The 23,932-nt window shown below is 47.7% G+C and overlaps 2 protein-coding genes across 3 annotated transcripts; one reads left to right on the top strand and one right to left on the bottom strand.

The window, feature by feature from the left end:
• Nucleotides 1-4,351: 4,351 nt before the first annotated feature.
• SLC22A17 (solute carrier family 22 member 17) lies at nucleotides 4,352-9,817 on the top strand. Of its 2 annotated transcripts, none has more exons than XM_023538174.1 (8): nucleotides 4,352-4,442; nucleotides 6,745-6,899; nucleotides 7,461-7,626; nucleotides 7,824-7,969; nucleotides 8,142-8,247; nucleotides 8,400-8,617; nucleotides 8,910-9,021; nucleotides 9,171-9,817. In XM_023538174.1, exons 1-8 carry the CDS (start codon nucleotides 4,429-4,431, stop codon nucleotides 9,457-9,459), a joined length of 1,206 nt encoding a protein of 401 aa, XP_023393942.1. In that variant the 5' UTR covers nucleotides 4,352-4,428; the 3' UTR covers nucleotides 9,460-9,817. The 2 variants fall into 2 exon arrangements, with proteins under 2 accessions (XP_023393942.1, XP_011371117.1); XM_011372815.1 differs by adding an exon at nucleotides 4,534-4,637 and having other exon boundaries at nucleotides 4,406-4,442; nucleotides 6,745-7,626; nucleotides 9,171-9,816.
• A 7,592-nt stretch (nucleotides 9,818-17,409) lies between these two features.
• Nucleotides 17,410-22,924, bottom strand: PABPN1 (poly(A) binding protein nuclear 1). Its single transcript, XM_011372814.2, has 7 exons — nucleotides 21,720-22,924; nucleotides 21,245-21,359; nucleotides 20,482-20,549; nucleotides 20,061-20,167; nucleotides 19,497-19,584; nucleotides 19,257-19,408; nucleotides 17,410-18,322 (listed from the first exon to the last, which is right to left on the bottom strand). Exons 1-7 carry the CDS (start codon nucleotides 22,071-22,073, stop codon nucleotides 18,283-18,285), a joined length of 924 nt encoding a protein of 307 aa, XP_011371116.1. The 5' UTR covers nucleotides 22,074-22,924; the 3' UTR covers nucleotides 17,410-18,282.
• Between the last annotated feature and the right edge of the window lie 1,008 nt (nucleotides 22,925-23,932).

The following is a 23,932-nucleotide window of genomic DNA, read 5'->3' as shown; positions in this document are numbered from 1 at the left end:
AGTGCCAGGCCCTCTGGGACAGAGGGGAACTGGACTCTTCCTCTTCCCTCAGCCTGGGGTAGAGGTTCTTGGTCCCTGTACTGCCACCACCTCTGGAAGCTTGGCCCCACCGAGAATCAGGTGACTGAAACCTGGGCCACCCGGGGCCCCTTGCCTTGTTTCTTGGCTCTAGAACGTTAGCGCCTCACAGTCGAGAGTGAGGGAAAGGACTTTGGCCACCAAGAATGTGAAGGTCTAGGAGAGGCTAGAGGGCTCCCTGTCAGAAATGGGAGCGAGCTGAACCTTGGTTACTGGGTGTGCACCTCAATAAACCCTTGCTGTCTGGTCCTCTGACTCTGCTTCTTGGGAACCTAGGGGGTGGGCCTAATGCCCCTCAGCCAAACCTATGAGACACACTATGGACAAGATGCCTTTAGGGTGTGGGAGTGGGGTAGATTTTGCTGTTTCTTCAACAACTGTTTATTCGGCAGTTCTCTACTCCCATGATGTGTCAGGCAGTTCTGAAGGTACATCATTGGGGTGGAATGGACATCAATGAGTCAGTTGCTGACAATGGAAATAAACAAGGTGATGTGAAGGACGGAGTAGATGAGGGGAGAGCCCATTGAAGGAGACTTTAGACAAGATGGTTTGGAGCTAATATCTGAGCTGAGACCCTAAGGATGAGAGAATCCAGAAGAATCTGAGAACTAGCATCCCTGGAAGACGGACACTGATTACTCTCCTCCAAGACTTCATTGTCAAATGATGTTAGAGAGGTGCACTTGTGGAGAGGCTGGCCACATGAGGGCCTTCAAAGGTGCTGTGCTGAAGAGGTCACCCCAGCTATCCTCAGCTTTGTGCCACGAGTTAGCTCTGGCTTTCTGGAGAGTGCTGCCAGCTGGCCTGGGAACTCTTTCTTTCCCTTAGGTTAACCCAAGAGGGCCTAGCTTAAACTCCCTTTCCCAGGCTTCCTGCTGACCGTCATTCTGAACACCATCTTTTAGAGGAGCTAAGGTGCTGATGGATGCAATGTGCTGGAAGTCCATGGTCCTCACTGCTTTGGTGAAACAATGAGCCATGGCTTAGATGGGGGATCACTCTAGCCATTTTCCTAGAGGGAAGAAGTTGAAGCCACAGGTGTATTGCTTCAGTTCTGCTCCTCCAAGATGATTCCCGGGTACAGTGACAGGCACCCCAAACTTTAATCGTGATCCTAGTGTTTTGGCATCCCCTATGCATTTGCCTTCTTTATTATGGGTTTCTTTTTTCTTCATTTCACTCTCAAAAGAAAACTCATTTCCAGATTCCAGGTCCACCAAAATTCACCCCTGTGTTGAAGACATAACAGAAGGCTTCCTCCATCATCTTTGGGGAAATATTTTAAGAGTCAGCCTGGAATTAGAGTCAGAGGTCTCAGTGCAAGTCCCAGAACCGCCATGTACCTGTGTGTCTGTAGGTAAACCCTGACAGTCCCTCTGAGTCCCGGGTTCATCTCATAGGAGGTTGGCCCTAACAAAATAACGCATATAAACAGCCCAGCACCACATAAAATTAAGAGATTATTATTCCAGGACAGACACAAGGATACAGATGAATCTCCAAGGAATATTGGCCGTGACAGCATCCCACGGAGATGCTGAAATGGGGTGGGGCGGGGGAATAGTGAGAGGCTGCTAAATGCATTAGAAGAGTTTCCCAAGTTTGGAAAATTTTTGAACAGAGGAGATAAATTAGAAGCATGGTTCGGTGGAGAGAAGAGGGCGTAGAATTCCTGGATGAGACTGACAGGACACTCCTTTCCAGCCCTTACCTGAGATTAAAGATTGAAATACCAAATCTCTTGGAATGAGGTATCAAATCTCTTGGAGAAGTGTGTCTCTAACTTTAATGTATATACACCTGGGGATCTGCATTTCTAACAAGCACCTGAGTAATGTGGGTACTGCTGGTCTGTAAATCACACTTTAAGTAGCAATTCTAGGAGTTAGGGAAGGCTTTTCTTTAAGGCCAATATGCTTCCACTGATAGCTGAAGAATTAGAAGAACTTGACTAAAGGGGAGGAAAAGCCTAGGCACAAAAACCAGCTTGTTCTTTTTCAAAGGTTGCATGGCATTGAAAAAAGAAAAAAAAAAAAAAAAGGCCAGTGTGATTTCAGTGCAGAGAGTTTGAAAAGTGAGATGGAGCTGTAGAGAGCATGGGGCCAGGCATGCAGGACCATGTATGAGGTGTCTAAAATATTACTATCTACCTTAATAGTGAAGAGAAGCCACCGAAGGCTGTTAGGCAGGAAAGAGACATGAATAGATCTGCATTTTGAAAAGATCATTCCATCTGCACTATACGTAACAGATGGGAGAAGGGAATGGACACAGAGCACCAGTTAGGAATTAGGAAGCTAAAGCAGTCTGTGCAACAGGTCGCTTGATTCATGGTGGTAGAGATGAAGAGAAGTGGAATATCAGAGAACTATATAAGAAGTAAAATGGACAGGAATTTGTAAAGAATTTAATGTGGGGGTAAGAAAGAGGGCACTCTAAGGGCTGTCATCCGAGCATCTGGCCACAATTGGATGATGAGGGTGCCATTCACTGAGGAAAGAAGCAATAGGGGATAACCAGGTTACAGGGGGAAGAGCATGAGTTTGGTCTTAGACACATTGAGTCTGAGGTCCCTATGAGTCATCCACGGTAAGAGGTCAAAGAAGAGGTGGCTTGGAGGATGTGAGTCTCAGAAGAGAGGTGGCAGCTGGAGATGTAAATCTGTCAACTCGTTTGTATTGGTTTAATTGTTTATATTGAAGGTGGAGCTACGGGCATTGGTGAGATCTCCTAGATGAGAGCAAATCTAGGACTAAGCCTCTGAGGATCACAGACACTGAGTGAGGAAAAGAAGGATGAGACTGCAGTGGAGAAAGGAGGAGCAAGAGAAAGAAAACCAGGGAAGTGTGGGACTTAGCAGCCAAGGAAGAAAGTGTTTAGAGGAAAGGGTGGTCGATAGTGCCAAATACTGTTGAGAAATGATGGAGACTCAACCAGAGAGGGGGTGGTGAAACCTAGAGAAGTCTTGTGGAGGAGTTTAGCCCACAGTGCCCACCCAGCTCTCCATTTGCATACCCTGTACTGTAATTACCAGTATGCACGTCTGTCTCCCCAATAAGCTGCTCCAAGGTGAGTCTTGTCCATTCTCTTATCTCCAAAGCCTAGCACAAGGCCAGGCACAGAGTGGAGCTTCATCAATTTTACTGATGAATGAGTGAGTGAATGGATGGATGGGTGGATGGATGATGAGGAAGAATTGGAAGCAAAGAAGGAATCTCGGGCATATGCCTAGGCTAGCTACTATCCTTCAGCTTTTTTTCCTTTTTACCGCAATGGCCCGCAGACCCAGGGAACAGAGACAGAGCCCCATCCCCTCCCTCCCCTGGGCCCTGGCCCCCCTTTCTCTCTCTGACGAAGAGTCTGGACCGAAGGTTCTGCTGACGTGGGAAGGGGAGGAGAGTCTGGAGGAAGAGGAGGGGAAAGCAGCTCAAAGATCGCAGAAACGAAGGAGGCGCCCGCGGCTGCAGAGCTGCAGAGCGGGGTCTCTCTCTGGCCTCTGTGTCCGGGCGCCGGGCGCGCCATTGGACCAAAGGACAGCGCATCCTTTCGGTGAGGCCCGGCAGGGCCCCTGAGGTCGGCAAGCTGGCTCCCCGGGTGGCCACCGGGACCTCCGAGCCTAATGGCGGGGGCGGCAGCAAAATCGACAGCACTGTAGAGATCTCCCCCAGCCCCAACGGAGTAAGTGCCCGCTCCCCGGAGGCTACGCCATCACCTCTCCGCAGCCGCGCCAAGCGCCTGGCGTTTTTCTCCGCGCATCCCTGCTCCCTGACTGCCTTTCTTGCGCGCGCGCCCGCCCTTTTCCCTTGCTCTGAGGTTTTCTTGGATTCACCCTTCTTCTGCTCCCACCCCAGCAGGTTGGGACCCTCGGAGATGCGGTGCCCACGGAGCAGCTGCAGGGTGAGCGGGAGCGCGAACGCGAGCGGGAGGGGGAGGGCGACGCGGGCGGTGACGGGCTGGGCAGCAGCCTGTCGCTAGCCGTGCCCCCCGGCCCCCTCAGCTTCGAGGCGCTGCTCGCCCAGGTGGGGGCGCTGGGCGGGGGCCAGCAGCTGCAGCTTGGCCTCTGCTGCTTGCCCGTGCTCTTTGTGGCTCTGGGCCTGGCCTCGGACCCCATCTTCACGCTGGCGCCCCCACTGCATTGCCACTACGGGGGCTTCGCCCCCAACGCCTCTGGCTGGGAGCAGCCCTCCAACGCTACCGGCGCTGCCGTCGCCAGCGCGGCCCTAGCAGCCAGCGCCGCCAGCCGCGTTGCCACCAGTACGGACCCCTCATGCAGCGGCTTTGCCCCACCGGACTTCAATCACTGCCTCAAGGACTGGGACTACAACGGCCTGCCAGTGCTCACCACCAATGCCATCGGCCAGGTGAGGTGCCGGGTGGGCCGCGGGTCTGGGGAAGGGCTGAGAGCCCGCAGCGTGGGGCCTCACACCCGCTCCCTTCCTCTCATATCCCCAGTGGGACCTGGTGTGTGACCTGGGCTGGCAGGTGATTCTGGAGCAGATCCTCTTCATCTTGGGCTTTGCCTCCGGCTACTTGTTCCTGGGCTACCCGGCGGACAGGTGAGGGCTGCCAGGGACAGGACAAGCAGAGAGGAGAGGGCACTAGGGAGGCTAGCCCAGGCAGCTGGCACAGAAAGAGGCCAAAGAGGACGAGTCGCTGGACTCTGCAGTCTTCTCCAAACTTGTGTTCAGTGATATGCAGCTCTACCCTTGTCTCTTCAACTGCATTCCCCATCAAGAAAAACTTCCATACCTCTTCTGCACAAGGGTTTAACTCCACCCCCATTCCTCATATCCATGGATCAAAGGCCTCATCTCCAAAGGCAATGGCCCCATCCCCATCACCAAAAATCCTCTCTACAGATTAAAAGTCCTAGCTTCTCTATTGTCCTATCACCACTCACCACCTGCCTCACCATCTTCATAGGTTAGTAGGCTCATCCCCACTAATAGCCCCATGGACTGTTAGTTCCATCTCAGTGGCCTCATTCCTAAAGATCATTATCTTAATTCCTAACTATCAAAAGCTGCATTCGCACTCACCAGTACTTAAACTCTACAAACAAATCGCTCTGCCCTTATGGGTCAGTAGTCCAGCCCTCATGGATCGATGACAGCAGCAGTATTCTCCCCCCAGTCCCATCCTCCTGGATCTTCAGTGCTCTCAGATCCTCTCAGACCAAAAGTCCTACTTCCATGAATCAGTGGCCTCATCTCAAAGATCAACAGCTCATCCCTGTCAACCAGTAACTCTCCCCAGGAATCGAAACTCCCATCTCCTCTGATACTTACACCATCTCCACTGACCATCTCCATGGACTGTTAGACTCATCTCCATTGATCTACAGCCTCAACAAAATGGATTAATAGCTCAACTCCCATGGATCAAAGGCAACCTAACATTCAGTGATCCAGCTCTCTAAAACCAGTATCTACTCTCACTGCCCAGTAGTCACACATCCTTTTGGACAAATGATCCTAAACCTGCAGGTCAATAGCCCACCTTAATGCATTAGTGGCCTCATTCTCATAGACCAGTAGCATTATTCCTATGGAATCATAGTCTCATCCTCTCATCCCCTAAGACCAATAGTTCAGTAGCCTTAGTCTCATTAGCCAATAGTTCATCCCCATGGAAATTTGGCCCCAGTCTATTGGGTCGATAGCTTCACTCTTAGGGATCAGGGCCCCCTTGCCAATAACCAGTGATGCCGATCTTCCTCTCCATATATCAGTGGTCTTATCCCCAAAGATCACTAGCCTGGCCTCCAGGGATCAGTTAGCCCTGTCTTTAGTGACGCATAGTCAATGACCATCCTTACTGATTATTCTCATGAATTAATAGATTCATCCTCACTGACCAACTGTGTCACCACTATGGACCTCTCATGCAGCGGGTCCACATGGTTCAAGATCCCCACCCCACCCCATGAATCAATGACTCTATCCCCAAAGAGCAATTGTCCAATCATCAAGATTAGGGATTATCCCCACTGATCAATAGTCCTACCCCATGGATTAATAGCTCCATTTCCATGGATCAGTGGCTCCATCTTCTGGCCAGTGGTCCCCATCCCCACCAACCATCCTTATAGATTGATAGACCCATGCCCCAACCCCATGGGACAATGACCTCATCCCCCAAAGTCAATTACTCAGTCCCCTAAAGTTAATAGCTCCATCTTCACTGACCAGTACTACCCTTATGCACAAATGGCTGATGGCCCCGGCTCCAGAGATCAATTGCTCCAACCTTATATATCAATGACCCCATCTCCTCTGACCAGTCTGAGCAAGATGAGCTCTATCCCCACCGACTTCTATCCCCCAAGGATCAGTGGTTCCAAGTCTCCTAAGCAATATCCTATCCCCTTTTATGGTTGGTCACATTTCCATGGAGAAATGCCCTCAGCTCTGACCAATAGCACCATCCCCGAGAATCAGTGGTCCCATCCTCATAGAACCATAGTTGTGCCCCAGTGCCTAGTTGCCAGATATCACTTACCTGTGGTTCCCTCATCCCTTCCCATCTTCCTTAGCCTCAGTCCAATTCTTGCTCCCAAGGCCTCATCCTCATACCTCCAGCTTTGAAGTAGGCAGCTGGGCCTCATCTAGCAATGCCTCCTGCAGGAAGTCTGGGTGACCAGAGATCCTCCTCGCTTTCCAGGTTTGGCCGTCGTGGGATAGTGCTACTGACCTTGGGACTGGTGGGTCCCTGTGGAGTGGGAGGGGCTGCTGCAGGCTCCTCCACAGGTGTCATGGCACTCCGATTCCTCCTGGGCTTTCTGCTTGCCGGTGTTGACCTTGGTGTCTACCTGATGCGTGAGTGGCACCCTCCAAAAGTTCCCTCGGGGTTTATTCCTGCCTGTCTGCATCCCCAGGCTATTCCCACTGCCTCCTAGGGTCCCCTCAGTCCCTTCTTCAGCCCCAAATTTCAACTATTCAGAATCTCAGCTGTCTTTCTGTCCAGGCCTTTGAAGGATCCAGGGCTCTTGCTTCTCTCCACATGCCTCTCGCTCCACTATCTTTAAGGCCTTCATTGCCCTAGACTTACTGCTGTCAGGAATAGTCTTATTAAAAAAATGAAATCCTGACTAGCTGTGTGACCTTGAACAAGGGTTGATATGAAAGTCAGATAAGGTCTGAAGCAATAAGGCCTGTAAATTGGGAATGCTGAATGCCCACCAGGGACTCTGACCCTCAAGCCCTCCTAGGTTTGAGCAGGAGAGGAGAGAGGACTGAACAATCTCTCCACTCTCTGCCATTCAGAGGTTAGTCTGTGGGAGGCCATGGCTGCAACCTCTGACCTCGCTCTCTGTCCTCCTCCCTCCCTCTCTCTTCTCTCTCATACCTCCTTCCTCCCTGACCCTGCTGTATCTCCAGGCCTGGAGCTGTGCGACCCAACCCAGAGGCTCCGGGTGGCCCTGGCAGGGGAGTTGGTGGGGGTGGGAGGGCACTTCCTGTTCCTGGGCCTGGCCCTTGTCTCTAAGGACTGGCGATTTCTACAGAGAATGATCACCGCTCCCTGCATCCTCTTCCTGTTTTATGGGTCAGTATCACCCTTCACCTGCTCTCTGGCCACTCTCATCTCTCCCTCCAGCCTAGCCCTAGCCTGGAGGCCCCCTCTTCTCCATTGCCCCTTGTCCAGGTCTGCCCCAGCCTCAGCCCCTCAGAGGGGGGGAATTTCTCATCCCTGGGTCAAGAGATGGGAAGCCTCACGGTACACCCATGCACCCCTGCCCCCAGCTGGCCTGGTCTGTTTCTGGAGTCCGCACGGTGGCTGATAGTGAAGCGACAGATTGAGGAGGCCCAGTCGGTGTTGAGGATCCTGGCTGAGCGGAACCGGCCCCATGGGCAGATGCTGGGAGAGGAGGCCCAGGAGGCCCTGCAGGGTAAGAGACAGGGGTCCCTGCAGATGATCCTTCACATGCACAAGTGACAGTGCCCTCTGCACGGTTGTAGCTATACCACCTTCTCCCAGGGTCCCCACCACCCGTGTGGGAGGACCCTGGGTTCTCAGCTGCTCCTTCTAACAGACAGCTCCTCCCTCTCTCTCTCCCAAAGACCTGGAGAACACCTGCCCTCTCCCTGCAACATCCTCCTTTTCCTTCGCGTCCCTCCTCAACTACCGCAACATCTGGAAAAATCTGCTTATCCTGGGCTTCACCAAGTGAGCCTGGGTATCTGAGCCAAGGGCCAGGCCAGTAGCTGGGATGGGGGCCGGCTGGGTGGAGGCCTTAGGACCCCCACAGAAGGCAGCCAGAGCTGTGGTAGGCTGCAGGAGGGGATGCAGACACCCTTCTTTGCTTTTGACCGTTACAGCTTTATTGCCCATGCCATTCGCCACTGCTACCAGCCTGTGGGAGGAGGAGGCAGCCCATCGGACTTCTACCTGTGCTCCCTGCTGGCCAGCGGCACAGCAGCCCTGGCCTGCGTCTTCCTGGGGGTCACTGTGGACCGATTTGGCCGCCGGGGCATCCTGCTTCTCTTGATGACCCTCACTGGCATTGCGTCCCTGATCCTGTTGGGCCTATGGGATTGTGAGCATCCTCCCTTCCCCATGGTGTTGGCTCAGCAAAGGAACCCCAGCAGAGGTGCCTCAGACAGGCTCAGCCACTGCTTCTCGCACAGACCTCCCAAGACCAAATCAGCCCTTGCCTAGATTTCCAGTCCTCCTCTTGGCCACATACCCTGTCTGATCTCCCAATTAGTTAGTGAATGTTCAGAGCCCACCTAGCTAGAGCCATAGGATCAGGAGCAAGGGGATGAAGCCAGGGGCCAGGCCAAGCATGACCTTCCACCTCCATTCACACCTCCCTCTTGATCCTCTAGATCTGAATGAGGCCGCCATCACCACTTTCTCTGTCCTTGGCCTCTTCTCCTCCCAAGCCGCGGGCATCCTCAGCACCCTCCTTGCTGCTGAAGTCATCCCTACCACTGTCCGGTGAGAGCAGGGGTGTTGCCAAAGGCGGGGCCAGGCTTCCCCGCCTCTTGCCAAGGACAGGGCCTGAGGGATGAAGAAGGGAGGCTGCTGGAGAAGGGTTGGGGCAAGGCCCTCAGCTAGAGGCTGAGTGCCTCCTTCATCTCTCCCAGGGGCCGAGGCCTGGGCCTGATCATGGCACTGGGAGCACTTGGAGGGCTGAGTGGCCCAGCCCAGCGCCTCCACATGGGCCATGGAGCCTTCCTGCAGCATGTGGTGCTGGCGGCCTGTGCCCTCCTCTGCATCCTTAGCATCATGCTTCTGCCGGAGACCAAGCGCAAGCTCCTGCCTGAGGTGCTCCGGGATGGGGAACTGTGTCGCCGGCCTTCCCTGCTGCGGCAGCCACCCCCTAACCGCTGTGACCATGTCCCACTGCTTGCCACCCCCAACCCTGCCCTCTGAGTGGCCTCTGAGCACCCTGGCAGGAGGCTGGCCTGTACAGAAAGGAGACATAAGGCCTTGGCAAGGAAATCTGGAGGACTGAGTGAGGAAGGCAGGGCCGCCCAGAAGGCTCAGAGACACTTCACGCCAGCCATCAAGGAGAGCTCAGAGGGCTGTGCCTACCCCCATCTCCTCCCTGCTGCTTCGTGTTCACTTCCTTGGCAAGAGTCGGGGGACGGGGAGAGAGCTCCACACTGTAACCCTAGGTCTGGTTTTCATTCTGTGCCCAAAGACATCCTCCCAGACCTCATTCTTTCTTGCTCTATCATTCTGTTTCAATAAAGACATTTTGAATAAATGAGCATACCATAGCCTGGACTTCCCTCCCTTATTTTCCTTCTGACTACCTCCTGGGGAAAGTTTTCTCAGTGAAACCAAAACCAATAACAATATCCCTCCCTGTCCCTGTGCCCCTCCCTCCCACCTCCCACCCTTCCCATGTTAACTCACAGGCAACTACTACCTATTACTGACTGCTCGCTAAGCAGCTAGTACTGGGCTAGGCACTTTACAAACTTCATTTAATCACTTAATCCTTACGACACTGCAAGGTAAGGTGTTTTGATCAATTAACTTTTGTTGTTGCAAGCCATAAAAACTGACTAATGAACTTAAAAAGGGAATTTATTAGAGGGATGTGGTGAGGAACTAGCAGAATGGAAGAAAAAGCCAATCTAGTCAAAAAGGTCAGAAATCAGAGAGGCCCCCTGGTCCAAGGAGTAGGAACCAGTAATATTTTTGTCAGGGCTTTGCCTGGATGAATGAACTCCATGGGATTCAATCCACTGAAGATTCATTTCCAGAAAGCAAGTGACTGGCTACCTTGAGTAACGTGCCACGCCCACTCATATTACTGGCAACTGGAGAAAGGGAAAGCAATGCCTGAGTGCTGGTAGCAGAACTAGGACTGGATGTTGTTCAGGTAAAACAATGGAGGCCCACCACAGTATTCTTATTTTACAGATGAGAAAATTGACATTCAGAGAGACTCTAACTTGCCCAAGGTTACAAAGCTAATGAGTGACAGAGCTGGGATATGATTAGGTCCAGGAGCTGGAGCTCGTCGTCACCGATGCATACTGTGGCTTCCTTCCCAAATACTTCTAATCTTTGGGCATTGTATTTGGAAGCGAGGGGCAAGTCTCTAGGCACTCTGGGAGGAGGCAGTAGGAGACTAGGACTTCCACCTCTGTGTCTGCCTCTCAGACTGGCCCTGGCCTGGCTTTACGACTTTGGGCGAATCTCTTAACCTCCAGCTTCCTTCAATGGTTGCTATGAGGATTACCCACTAGATGGTAAACTCCTTGAGGGCAAGCACTTTGTCTTACTCAACTTTGAAACACCAAAGTCTGACATATGATAGATGTTCAAAAAGTTAATATTTGTTCATTCTTGCAGCAAATGTTCCTGTGCCTGATTTTACAGACCAGTACCATCCTGGATATTTAGGGCATAGGCAATCCTTCAAGGAGCTTAAAATCCACCTAACATTAAGAATATTAATGAGTATGAAGAGAGGCCGGTAGTTTGGCACACGAGAAGACGTCATCCCAGAAGAGAGAGGTAAGACTTCATTCGGAGAGCCAGGAAGCCCTCAGGCAAGGACCTAAGAGACAGGTACAGTGCTCTCAACTCAAAGGATATAGGGAGAGCAAAGGCCTGGGGGTAGGAAAGAATGAGGTGGTTCTGGAGAAAGGGATTTTTAGAAAAAACAAAATCTTAAGCCAGCCTCCTGCAGAGAAGGAAGGACCATCACCCCAGAGCTGCACAGCACCTGTGCTCCTATCTCCTTCCGCTCTGCCAGTCCATGTCTGAGGCCCAAAGCTCTATGAACTAAGCCGTGCTTCTTGGCTCTCAGTAGTAATTATGTTACTAGAGAACTCAGAAGAATCTTTCTCATTTACTCTTTGTAGCTTCCCGAAATAGATATTATTATTTTTATCCTATTTAACTATTGTGAAAACAGTAGTTAAGTGGCAGAGCCTAGGACTCAAACTTAGGCTTTCTGGCTGCTCTCTGCATCAGAGTTCCTTCAGAGTTACACACTCTGCATCACACATTCTGTAGAACAATGTCTTTGGGATTTTAACTGACTCCAATATTGACTTTTTAACTTTGGATAGCTGAGAAAACAAGAGATCGTACTCACTGCTGTCTCCAGCGATTCTGTTAGAATCAACAAGAAGGGAGGTAAGAAAACACTTGCACTTTTTTGGGAAGCACAAGTAAAGCCAAGGCCTTATTTATATGCTAATGACACTGTGCAATATACACTGAGGAATGGTGTCAAAAAGGCATTTCAAAGAACTTATTCTTTACACACTGCTGGAAAAAAGTCCAGGGGAAGAGTAAAAGCACTCAGAAAGCTAGAGCACCTCCTGTAGGAGAGTAAGTGGAAGAGAGCAAGATTCTCTGACTTTGAAGAGGTAAAGACAAAGCAAATGGGAGCCTGCGCGGAGCATCAACGAAGCACAGGAAGATACAGACCCTCATCCCCAAGCAATTCATTCTAGGTGGAAAGGGTCAATGGGTGTAGCTAAAAAAAAACTTAGATCTTGTCAGTTGCTCTAAATTCACCGACCACATGATCTCATTGGATTCTCATCAATAAGCCCATTTAAAAAAAAAAAAAATTAGTATTTTTTAGGCTTTTACTGAAGTTTGGAGAGGTAACTTATTCAAAGTTATGTGACTGGTAAGTAGAGTAGCCAGACCTTAAGAACTGAGAGTCTGCAATCTTCTTATATAATAACAGGTAGAAAATATCTGAACACCATGAAAGAAAGTACTACTTACCCTGTGATATTAAGTTTAGAAGGTACACCAGGAACTTGAAGAGAATTTTCAGGCAAATAAGGAAATAACTATTCCCCTTGGAGAAGTTGTACTGATTGAAACATGAACAGATTTTAGCAATGTTTTCGTGGGAGTCACAACTAAGAGCCATAATGGATTATTGAGGGGAGCACTAACAGGATATACAGGGTACATTTCTAACCTTAAAAGGTTACATAAAATACCATGAAGACCACTCCCATTCCTCTCATTCAGTCAACCTAGCCTGAATTTTTACTTATTATCCACTACTGTCTGCTGCTGCCCCCAGGAGGTTACTGTCCTTGCCTGGAAGAGCTCAAAAAACAAGTTATTACAGTCCTGTATGAAAAATGCAGAGAAATGTAAAAAGTGCTGCAGCAGTTGAGGAGGAAAGGATATATTATACTCTATTGGAGATAGTCAAGGAGAGTGAATCAGATAATTAGATTGAAACTAAAAGGAAAACTCTTGAGTTTGCCAGGGACAGAGAGAAGAAACAGCACAAAGCCTAGAAGCATGACAGAACATGGTGTGTGCATTGAGAACAGCAAGTGTTTATTTTAAACATCCATGGAATGAAAGGCATCTATGAAAAACCCACAGCTAACATCGTATTTATCAGTAAAAGGCTGAAAGCTATCTTTCTAAGATCAGGAACAAGTTCACGATGTCTGCTCTCACCACTTCTATTCAACATTGTACTTGGGGTTCTGGCCAGGAAAATGAGGCAAGAAAATGAAATAAAAAGCACCCGGAATGGAAAAGACAATATAAAATTCTGTATTTTCAGATAACATGATCTTATATATAGAGAAACCTAAGAAATCCACACACACACACACACACACACACACACACACACACACACACACACACACAAATTATAACTAAATAAGTTCAGCAAGGTTACTAAACTTGCAATTGAACTTGCAGGATACAAGATCAATATACAAAAATCAATCGTATTTCTATATAATAGCAATGAACAACCTGAAAACAAAATTAAGAAAACAATTCTATTTAAAATAGCAAAAACCAAAAAAAATTTAAAAAGTGTAAGACTTGTACACTCAAAACTATAAAACATTGTTGAAAGAAATTAAAATGGAAAGACATATTATTTTCATGGACTGAAAGACAATATTGTTAAGATGGAATCCTCCCCCAAACTGATCTACAGATTCAATGTAATCCCTATTAAAATCCCAAGTATCTTTTCTTTTGCAGAAATTGACAAGCTGATTCTAAAATTCACATGGAACTGTAAAAGACCTAGAATAGCTAACCAACCTTGAAAAAGAGTAAAATTGGAAGACTCACACTTTTCATTTTCAAAATTTATTACAAAGCTACAGTAATGAAGACAGTGTGTTCCTGGCATAAGGACAGACATATAGGTCAATGGAATATCAAGACCCCAGAAATAAACCCATATATTTATGGTCAACTGATTTTGTACAAGGGTGCCCAAATCTTTCCATGGGTAAAGAACAGCCCTTTAACAAATGGTTAAAGGCACTAATGTTGGCACTAATGCATATCTATCTGCATGCAGAAGAATGAAGTTGGACCTCTACCTCACACTATACACGATTAATTCAAAAATGGATCAAAGACCTAAATAGAAGAGCTAAAACTATAAAACTCTTAGGAGAAAACACATGTAAATCTTTGTGACTTTCTAGTTCACATCCAGAAAGTGAAAAAACAACTCACAAAATAGGAAAAAATATTTGCAAATCGTATGAATCCGATAAGGGTCTTGTATTCAGAATAACTCTTACAACTCAACAATAAAAAGGCAAATAATACAATTAAAAAAATGGGCAAAGATATGAATAGACATTTCTTCAAAGATGTATAAATGGCCAATAAGCACATGAAAAGACGCTCAACATCACTAATCATTAAAAAAGTGCAAATCAAAAGTATGAGATACCACTTCATACCCACTAGGATGGCTTTTATAAAAAAGATGGACAATAACAAGTTTGGTAAGGATGTGGAGAAATTAGAATCTTCAAATACTGCTGGTTGAAATGTAAGATGCAGCTGCTTTGGAAAAGTTTGGCAGTTCCTCAGAAGGTTAAAACATTTTTACCTTATGACCTAGCAACTCCTCTCCTAGTATATACCCAAGAGAAATTAAAAGGTATGTTCACACAAAAACTTGTACAGATGTTTGTAGCAGTACTATTCCTAAGTCAAAAAATGGAAACCCAGATGTTCATCAACCGATGAATGGATAAACAAAATGTGTATCTACACAATAAAATACTATTCAGCCATAAAAAGGAACAAAGTACTGATATATGCCACATGGACGAATGTTGAAAACATTGTGCTAAGTGAAAGCCAGACACAAAAGGTTTCATATTATGATTCCATTTATATGAAATACTCAGAATAGGTAAATTCACAAAGACAAAATCAATTAGTGGTTGCTAGGGATTGGTGTGGGGGGAATTGGGAGTGTTTACTAATGGGTATCTAGTCTCTCTTTAGGTTGATAAAAATGTCCTAAAATTAGGTAATGGTGAGGTTATATACACACATACACACACGCACACTCATATATACACTAAATACCACCGAATTGTACACTTAAAAGGTAGATTTTACAGCATGTGAATTATATCTCAAAAAATAATCCAGAGGTTTTTGGTAAGATGTAAATCAGAGGTATAGCAGCAAACTGACTTTCTTCAGCAAAAAGTTTCCTTATTGACTTTTTCTGTAACAAATTCTAGCACCAAAAACAATGCCAGCACTTAAGTAAATGTTTGTTGAATGAATGCTTACCATAGGCATAAAAAAGGGGAAAGAGGCAAGAGAAATTAGCAGGTTTGAAAGATACTTTTAAATTAGGTCATGATTTGAGAAAGGCTATTCATTTAAACTACATATAAAAGAAAGAGAAGCAGTTATATTATTGAAAAAACCCAGCAACTGCTTTTTTCTATTGCTGATGTCAGGTTGGGCAAATGTGCCTGAAAAAGCACTGGACTGTCTTCATTCATTTTGAATCACCCAAAGACCCTCACTCCAAAGAAATCTTGTAGACAGGTGCCCTTCCCACCAATCTCTTCCTTACAGGCATTTCCATCCCACAGAATCCCAATGAGACTAGGCTCATTCCTATCCTTTGGTTAAGAGGGAGCTTATCAGGAGTGATTGACAGAAAAGTAACCAAGCTTTCCCCAATAAAGCAACTTTCTTTCCATGCCACTTCCTCTAAAATCACAGAGGATACAGGTAAAAAGAAACCAGGTCAAGCAAGAAATCTGATTCCCGTTAGGAAATAGCAGGTTTGGGATAAAGGGATCCATCACCCCATTAACATCTTTTAAGCACCTATTAATTGGCTGGTACTGTGAGCTCATACAAAAGCACAATCCATGCTCCTAAAAGAGCCTGTAGTCTAGTGGAAGAACTGCAGATGTAATTATTTTAATTGTAAAACCATGAAAACCCCGTTAAGTGCTAAAGATAGGAGCAACTTGCCCCGTATGCAGAAGTGATTCATTCTGATGAGGGAATCAAGAAAGCTTTCCTAACTGTGGTACTTGGTTTATATCTTAAGATTCTGACAGTGTACATGGGTTGAGCATAGCTGGCTGGAGGAACAGCATGGACAATACATGATAATGAAGTAAAACTCAACTATAATGCACAGTGCACCAGATAGGTGTAGGGCAGGATGTGGCAGTGAGATTTAATCACAATCAAATTGGAAAAGGCCTTAGTTCCATACATGTTTATACTGGTGGCAGCACAGGGGCCACTCTGATAACATGAAGTTTGGAGCCAGACATTTGCCAGGAGGCCCTGGCATGATGGGGTGGCGGTGGGGTGAGGGCTGCTCAAGCAGTTAAAGTAGAATGGAGTGAATGGACAGGATATTGAGAATTGACTGAACACAAAATCAAAACCAAAGAAGGGTCCAAAAATTGACATTCATCCTCCAAAATCCAAGAATTTATAGGAATTTTTGATAGCCATTTAGCTCCCCCTGGTGGACAGATGAGACATTCCCAGCACTAATAGCATTGAACCACTTTGATGGTTTCACATTCTAGGAGCTAATATTGAACACTTTATCCAGCCTCTTGCTAATCAGCCTCTGCAGACGTCTCCACAAACTACCGGGCACTATTATAGTTGACTCTAGAGACAGGCACCCAAATAAATGCGTAACAAATCGCACAAGAGGTAGTACAATGACCAAATGCTAAATTGTCAATACTGACCTGAGAATTCAGAATACAAAGCCACTTAAGAGGTAAGGTTTCGTGCATATAAAAGAGAACCATTTTTTTAACCTAACATAATTGAACAGAGAGCATCTAAGTCAGAGGCAATCATGAACAAAATATCCTGAGAACAGGAGTGAATGGCACGTAGAGGTTTAAATATTTCAAACCTTGTTTAGGAATGGACAATCTACGAAAAGGTTGTCTGTGTGTGGGGAGGATGACCAATCTGACATGAGAATTTAAAATGGAGAAATTAGGTTATTAATATAACCAAGTAACTAAACTACTAAACTTAAGGATACTGAAACAATGAAAGCCAGTTTTCAAGTCCATATTAACGGAATGATCCAAAATAAGTTAGCTGATAGTCACTGCATGGCTAAAGACAATATAAACTTTGCAACTGTCTTTGTTAGCTAAATGTTCATTTTTCTTTTCTTGAGCCTATCCGGGAGTAAACAAGAAAGGCTACACAAGAGTCCAATGTAAGAATCCAATGATGCTGGTATGGGTAATTCACTTACATATAAATTTTATCAGGACACACACACATAAGTGTTACTAGGTCACTCTAATCTGGCCATTCTTTACTTTCCCAGGCTCATTTAATTTACCTCTCAAATGCCAACCAGGGCTCCATGCTAACCAGAAAACCCATCATCTTCAACTAAACACATAATGTTCCTGCTAGTTATAATTTTAACTCCCACTCCTTGATTCATAAGTGAGAACTTTCCTTCCACAACACCAGAACTTCCACAAAGGACAAACAACAGCCATCTGGGATCTAAGAGAGAATAGGAAAATAGATAAACAATCCTTACACTCAAAAGACCAATTTTTATTTTCAAAAACATCTTTATTCATGACACATATTAAAAAAAACTCCCACCCCCCTGGAAATGAGCTAAAAAAATAAACGAAATCCACCTCCCACCTCCCTGTTCCCACTTCCTCCCATTCCCTCCAAATAAAAGGGAAAAAAGGCAAAGGAAAAAAAAAACAAAACAAAAAACTGAAAAACAAAAAAATACCCCAAAACCCCCCAAAACAAAGTAGTGCATTTCCCCAGGGGGAAGGGGAATTTACACTGGAGCCGCTGGGAGCGGAACGGAGATCTTCCGGCTACAGAAACCTGCAAAGAAAGACACTCAAAACAGAAAAAGAAACACAAAAGGAAACAAAATAGATCACCAGGCAATCTGAAGGGGCAGGGAGCCGGAAAAGAGGGGTGGGGTGGGTGGTAGACCTGGCAGGACAGGAGCAGGCAGGCAGGGACTGTGAAAGTTAGGGAGAAGATGGAGGGAAGGTAACAAGCAGAACAGTTTGGTGTCCTTCCAGAGCCCTGGGTAAAAAAAAAGCCCTCCTACCACCCTTGCCACCTACCCTTGAGCAGGCCCCAAGGGGGTGAAGTAGGACAGGGAAACAGGGGGAGCAGCTTGCGCGGTTGAGACGTGTCCATGGCGAATCCCCAGAGTGAATGAGCAGCCCCCTGCCCCACTCCCTGGGCCTTCCCCTATTCCCCAAAGCAGGTCCCTCCTCAGCAGTTAGTTATGGGATTCTCCCCCCTTCCACAGTATATCCTTTTTTTTTTTTTTTAATTTTTTTCCATCAAGGTCATCTTCTGTTTTTCTTTTTTTTTTTTTAATTCTTTTTTTTTTTTCCTTCTTTCCTCTTTTTTTCCTCTCTCTCCTCCTAATACACACTTTTTTTAGTAAGGGGAATACCATGAAGTCGCTCTAGCCCGGCCCCTGGAAGAAAGAAGGAGAGTTAGGTGTTAACATAATCACTAGATAGTTCAGTACAAGCCCCTCCCCGTGGGCCCTCGCCCTAGTTACTGTAAAGGGGGAAAGAAGTTACCAAGTGTTCTAAAAATGACCCCACAATCCCAGAAATAGTGACGCAGCTGGCAAATGGGAGGGGGAAAATTAACAGAATATCTCTCCAAACAGTGGCAATAGAGAAGTGCATCTAAGACACAGGGGCAAGAAAAAGGACTCATTGTGTATCCAGTTTTCAATTTTCCACAGTTCTTAAACCCTATGCCCTTGCCAATAGATCATCTCTCACTCCTGGGAGCAGATGGGTAAACATTATGAAAAGCCCAAGTCTATGTTCCTAACTTATCTATTTAAATGAAGAGAGACAGAAATAAAGCAAAGCAACAACATGCGCAGCACCCTAGGTCCAGTGAGATAAATTAATCTTGCAAAAGACTGGCTCAGTTATAGAGTAAATATCTCAATATCCTCCCACACGGCTGTCGAGGAGGATCGACTAGCCTCTGGTATTCTTCCAAGGGACATTCAAACTCCAACTCCCCATCCAACTCTGGGAAAAGTAGCAAATTTCCCTTCAGTGCTTTCATTGCTTCCAGGCCCTATCCTTCCTGGCCTTCTATGTAAACACCCTCACTGCCACCAACTCTCAAGAAAAAAAAAGACTGGGGGGAAAAAAGCATCTCTCAGAACAGAGTGGAGTGATCCAGCCCTTATCATCAATTCCTGCTCCAGAAAAAGATGATGAGACTGGCCTCCAACTACCTTCCTCACCCTGCACAGGCAGGAGACCAAGTCCCTGGAGACCAAGGGGAGGGGAAGGGAGGGAGGTTCCTCAGATCAGGAGAGAAGGAAGCATACAGGGCTCATGGGAGGCGGGGGAGAGGAGCAGCCCATCTATCCTGACCTGTAGACGCGACCCCGGGGCCTGCTGTTGAAACCACTGTAGAATCGAGAGCGGGAACTGTTGTAGTTGGTGGTCCGGGCCCGGTATCGGGCTCGTGGGAAACCCCGGTCTGTTGTGCTGATGCCTGGTCTGTTGGTTCGTTTTGGGATCACCTGAGAGTGAGATATGTACAACAGAGAGCCTTAGAAACGACCTGGAGGGTATATATAGAACCAGAATAGCAATGAGCATGGGGATTACCTTGATTTGTCTTCCTCTAAACAGGGACTCATCTAAGGCCAGGGAAGTCCTCACTGACTCTTTGTCTGAGAACTCAATGTATGCAAACCTGAAAGAAGTAATTAGCACTTTAGCTATCTGAAGTCACAAATAACAGCTCTTAGACCAAACATAACTTTGCAGACATGCTTTGTTTGGGTGCAATTTGTTCATGTTTTAAATTATTGGTCAAAAAATTTTTGAACGGAAGATTTTAACCAAAATTTCCAGCTACTCTTGGAAAAGTATAAAATAGGACACACGTGGCCTGGATTTCCACATGGCAGAATCAGCTGGGGCCAAGCAGAAGCTGCCCCTCCCCCTCCCCTTCTAGTTCACAATCCCACCCATACCTAGCCTTCATCTTTGTTATCTGTCTGGCCTCTGATGGCATTTATGTGCAACCCCCCAATACAGGTCAACATTAATGCTATATCTTAAAAGACAAAGATGACTTGTTTTAACAAGTTAACTTAGTGCTCAGCATAAAACATAACCTATTTTTAAACTGTGATTAAAATGACCTCAACTTACTTTCCTACTTACCCTTTGGGATGGCCACTAAATTTGTCACAGAGTATGGTAACACGGTTGACTGAACCACAGCCATGAAAGTGTGCTTCCAGCTCTTCTGCTGTTGCACCATAGTCCACCTGTGGGGGTGGGGGTGGGTACATTTCACAGGTACTGGACAAACTCCTGTCTCAACAGGTACCCTGCCTAGACTTTGAGCTGGGCCATCCATATACACCAAGGCACATCAAATCTGGCTTTCTAAGAAATTAAATCTCTTTTCTTTCCAAACCCAGAGCCTCTGCTGATTGCCATTACCTTCTCCCAACCTTCCCTCTATTCCCAAATCCACCACTTATCCACTTACTCTGGGGATGTTCCTTTCAAGACTCCTATTAAATAACTCCCCAAAATAAGAGCGTTCCCCAACCCCAATCAGTGCCCTAGGACATACATTGCCAACATAGATGGACCGGGCATCAGCCTCCATCTTCTCCTCAATAGACATGATCACTGGGCCAGCTATGAAGAAAAAAGAATCAGGATAAAAAAAAACACTTGTTTTCTGCTCAACCAATGTATGCACCACTACCACCACTAGTAAACACAAAGATTTCTGTCTGCTCTTTGCTGTATCCATTATCTAGAATAGTCTAGCACACAGTAGGTGCTTACCAAATACTTGAAAAATTAAGGAACAGATTAATACCTTCTTTAAAAAATTCAAAACAGTACAGGAATACCTTCCTGCCCCCGAATTAAGTCCCTACTGAATAGCTCAGGTTGAAATGATTTGAAAAGTGAACAAAATTAAGTAAGGTGAGACTTGACATTTCTAAATTAAAGGGGAAGCCCCTGCAGCTGAGCAGCTTCTCTTAGGACTCCTAACTAAAAGGTCTCCAACTTAAGGAAAAACTATTAAGATCTGAAGGTCAAATGCCAGCTGGCAACGTCCACAAATAGAGGTAAACTAAGAACAAAGAGAATCACATTTGTAACAGGGACAAAGGGAGGCACAAGACTATCATCACTAAAACATACCTTCTGTCTCATAAAGGTCAAAGAAATACACAATAGACTATGACCGGGACACCTGACCAGTAGTTGCTCAGACAAGCAGCTCCAAGGTCCCGAGCATTTAACCCCATGTAACCCGTGATCCCACAACGCTTCCAATCGAAGGACCCCGACTCCGCGTGTAACCGCCAGTTACTCACCATTGCCTGGAGGTGGACTCATATTCATCTGTTTCTCTACCTCGTTCTGGAGCTCTTTTAGCTTCTCAGCCTCTTCCTCCATTTCCCTGACTCGAGCTTTGATCGCTTCCAGCTCCTACAATGAGTGGGGAAGGTATGGAGAAGAGCTTAAGAGGCACCAACGCAGGGGCTCTGCCCTGCTCTCGGTCCGCGCGCGGCCCCAGCCATGCTCGGCCATTTCCCTCGCCCCACGCGAGGATCTTGATGAGAAGAAAAACAAGCTACCGTCTCTAGAACAACACTAGGTACCCATGACGCCCGAATCAACCCGGCTGGGCCTCTTCTCGCGGTGGAGGATCCGTCCCCAGCCCGGCCCCAGCCACGTTATTCCCCGCCCACCCCCACCCCCCTCCTGCCTCCCGCTCGCCTGAGCTCTGGGCTTCCCGTGACCCGGCCGGCCAGTCGCCCGCCAGCTCGCTCGCCCTCCTTCCCTCACCGGGTCCTCAATGGCGCCGTCCCCCGGGTCACCCTCGACCAGTCCCGGCTCCTCCTCCTCCTCCTGGCTGCCGGGGGCTCCCGAGCCAGGCCCAGGGCCCGGAGCTCCCGGGGGGGCGCGGGGCCGGGGCGGCTCCTCTTCGGGCTCGGGCTCCGGCTCGGGCTCCAGCAGCAGCTCCTCAGGCTCCAGTTCCTCAGACTCCAGGCCGTTCCCGTAGTCCCCTGCGCCCCCCGGGGCCCCCTCCCCGGCCTCCCCACCGGCCCCGGGCACAAGATGGCGCCGCCGCCCCGGCCCGGAGCCCCGACCGCCCGCAGCCCCCGCTGCCGCTGCCGCCGCCGCCGCCGCCGCCGCCATCGCCGCTCAGACTGGGGCCCGCCGCCCAGCGATTGGAGAGCTGCGCCGGCCCCGCCAAGGACTCATTAGTCAAGTAGCCTGCCCGTCACCACGAGCTAGGACTCCATTGGGGAATATTACTTGGCAATCAAATAAGACCCCACCTCCAGGGCGGGGGTATTGCGCCAAATTCTCAAATCCCTGTAGGGGAAATCGGTCTGTCAATCAGCACACGTCCCACCTCCTCTCTAGTCCTTAGGTAACAATACTGCCACGCTGTGACGACACTCCTGCTTCTCCCGCCTACCGGCGGGTCCGCGAAATATATGACGCTCCGTGATTGGTCGCTGGCTTGGCGAGTGGAAAGAACCAATCTTCCGCTCGACTCGCCGCAGTGGCCCAGTCTCAGATGTCGATTGGCTCGCGATATTTGAAGGGCTGACACCCGTTTTGTGACAAGTGAACCTTGACCCCGAACGGAGTGCCGGGCTTACCGCAAGGAAACCCGAGGTCACATGACTAGTCTTTAGGGGGCCGCCATCTTAATACTACTGGTTGCCAATTAGTGAGCCGTTGGAAGCCATAGGCCGGAAACACTGCGGCGGTTTCTGGAAACTGGTCTCCCCACTCGGAAAGCACCAGCAGATGGGATGTTGCTGGAAGTGGAGGGTTCTGAATGGAAAGCCCCAGGAAGGAGCTTACTTTACTCATACAGGTTATTGGCACCACCATCCACTAGGTCTCCCAAACCAGGGGAATCTTCAATACAGAACTACTGGCCATGAGTCCTGTCCGTCCTGTCTTCCTGCACAGGCATATTTTCCAAGCCCTCTGTATGCCCCAGTTTCTCTTATTTGTACTGTTTGCTACAGCCTCCCTAATGGGTCTCTTATTTGTACTGTTTGCTACAGCCCTCCAATTAGTGTCACCCCTCCATCTGGTTCCCAGACTGAGCTGGCTCCCCTTTACTGTCCAAGTAGTCTTAGAACTCCTTACCGTGGCCTTTGAAGCCTCAGGACTAGGCTACTTCGCAAATGTTATTTCCACACTCCTCGTTCCAGTGGGTGTAGCTGCATCCAAGTCGGTGCCTTTACATGCAGTCCCTCTTCAACAAGACCACTGCAAAACCCAGCGTCACCTCTTGAGAAGCCTTCCACTAGCCTCCCCTCCTCTTTCATGTCAAGCACTTAGTCATTTTGTGCTTCACTGTGCGCTTAATCATTTTGCGCTGCGTTTCCTAAGTAGGTTGTGGGAATTTGGAGAGGCTGGCTATTTATCTTTACATATCGTGGGGTAATATGCCTAGCACATAGTATGTGCCCAAATAATGTTTGTTGACCAAAGGATGCACTGATTGGAGACCTGAGTACCACCCTTCCATCTTCATAACTTTTCCGAACCCCAAACCCTCCTTCAGACCTCAGAGGAATTTCTCCGGTTAGGTTCCCACCACACAGTTGCACTCTAAGATACCAAAGAGACCTGCCCCCTGGAATGCAGATTTGCCATATTTTAGTAGTGATCCTACGCATTTATTAAAAAGGAAGTAACGGCGGTGCTAATTCTGCAAGAGGGATATTTGTAGCCAGACCAAGGTATGGTTCGAGAGCCAGATTCACATGAGCCCAACCAAATGGTTAAACAATCCCAACAAGATGCTCCTGGCTGGAGCAGGGGGAACTTGGACTAGAGGAAAGCCTTATTAACAAACCTAAAAGCAAAGAACTTCGCAGTATACCCCACGCTTCCTCACTCTCACTTTTTCTCACAAAGCCTTACCTCAGGAACAGGGAAACTTGGAGCAGAGTCACAGTTGCTTAAAATTTCACTGAAAATTACTTCATCAGCTATCTCAGCGTCAGTGGTCTGGGAAAACTAAG

The sequence above is a fragment of the Pteropus vampyrus genome, unplaced genomic scaffold, assembly GCF_000151845.1.
Source record: "Pteropus vampyrus isolate Shadow unplaced genomic scaffold, Pvam_2.0 Scaffold213, whole genome shotgun sequence".
In the NCBI taxonomy this organism is placed as follows: domain Eukaryota; kingdom Metazoa; phylum Chordata; class Mammalia; order Chiroptera; family Pteropodidae; genus Pteropus; species Pteropus vampyrus.
The sequence above is the reverse complement of the archived record's forward strand: the minus strand, read 5'-3'. Positions and strand labels throughout refer to the sequence as shown.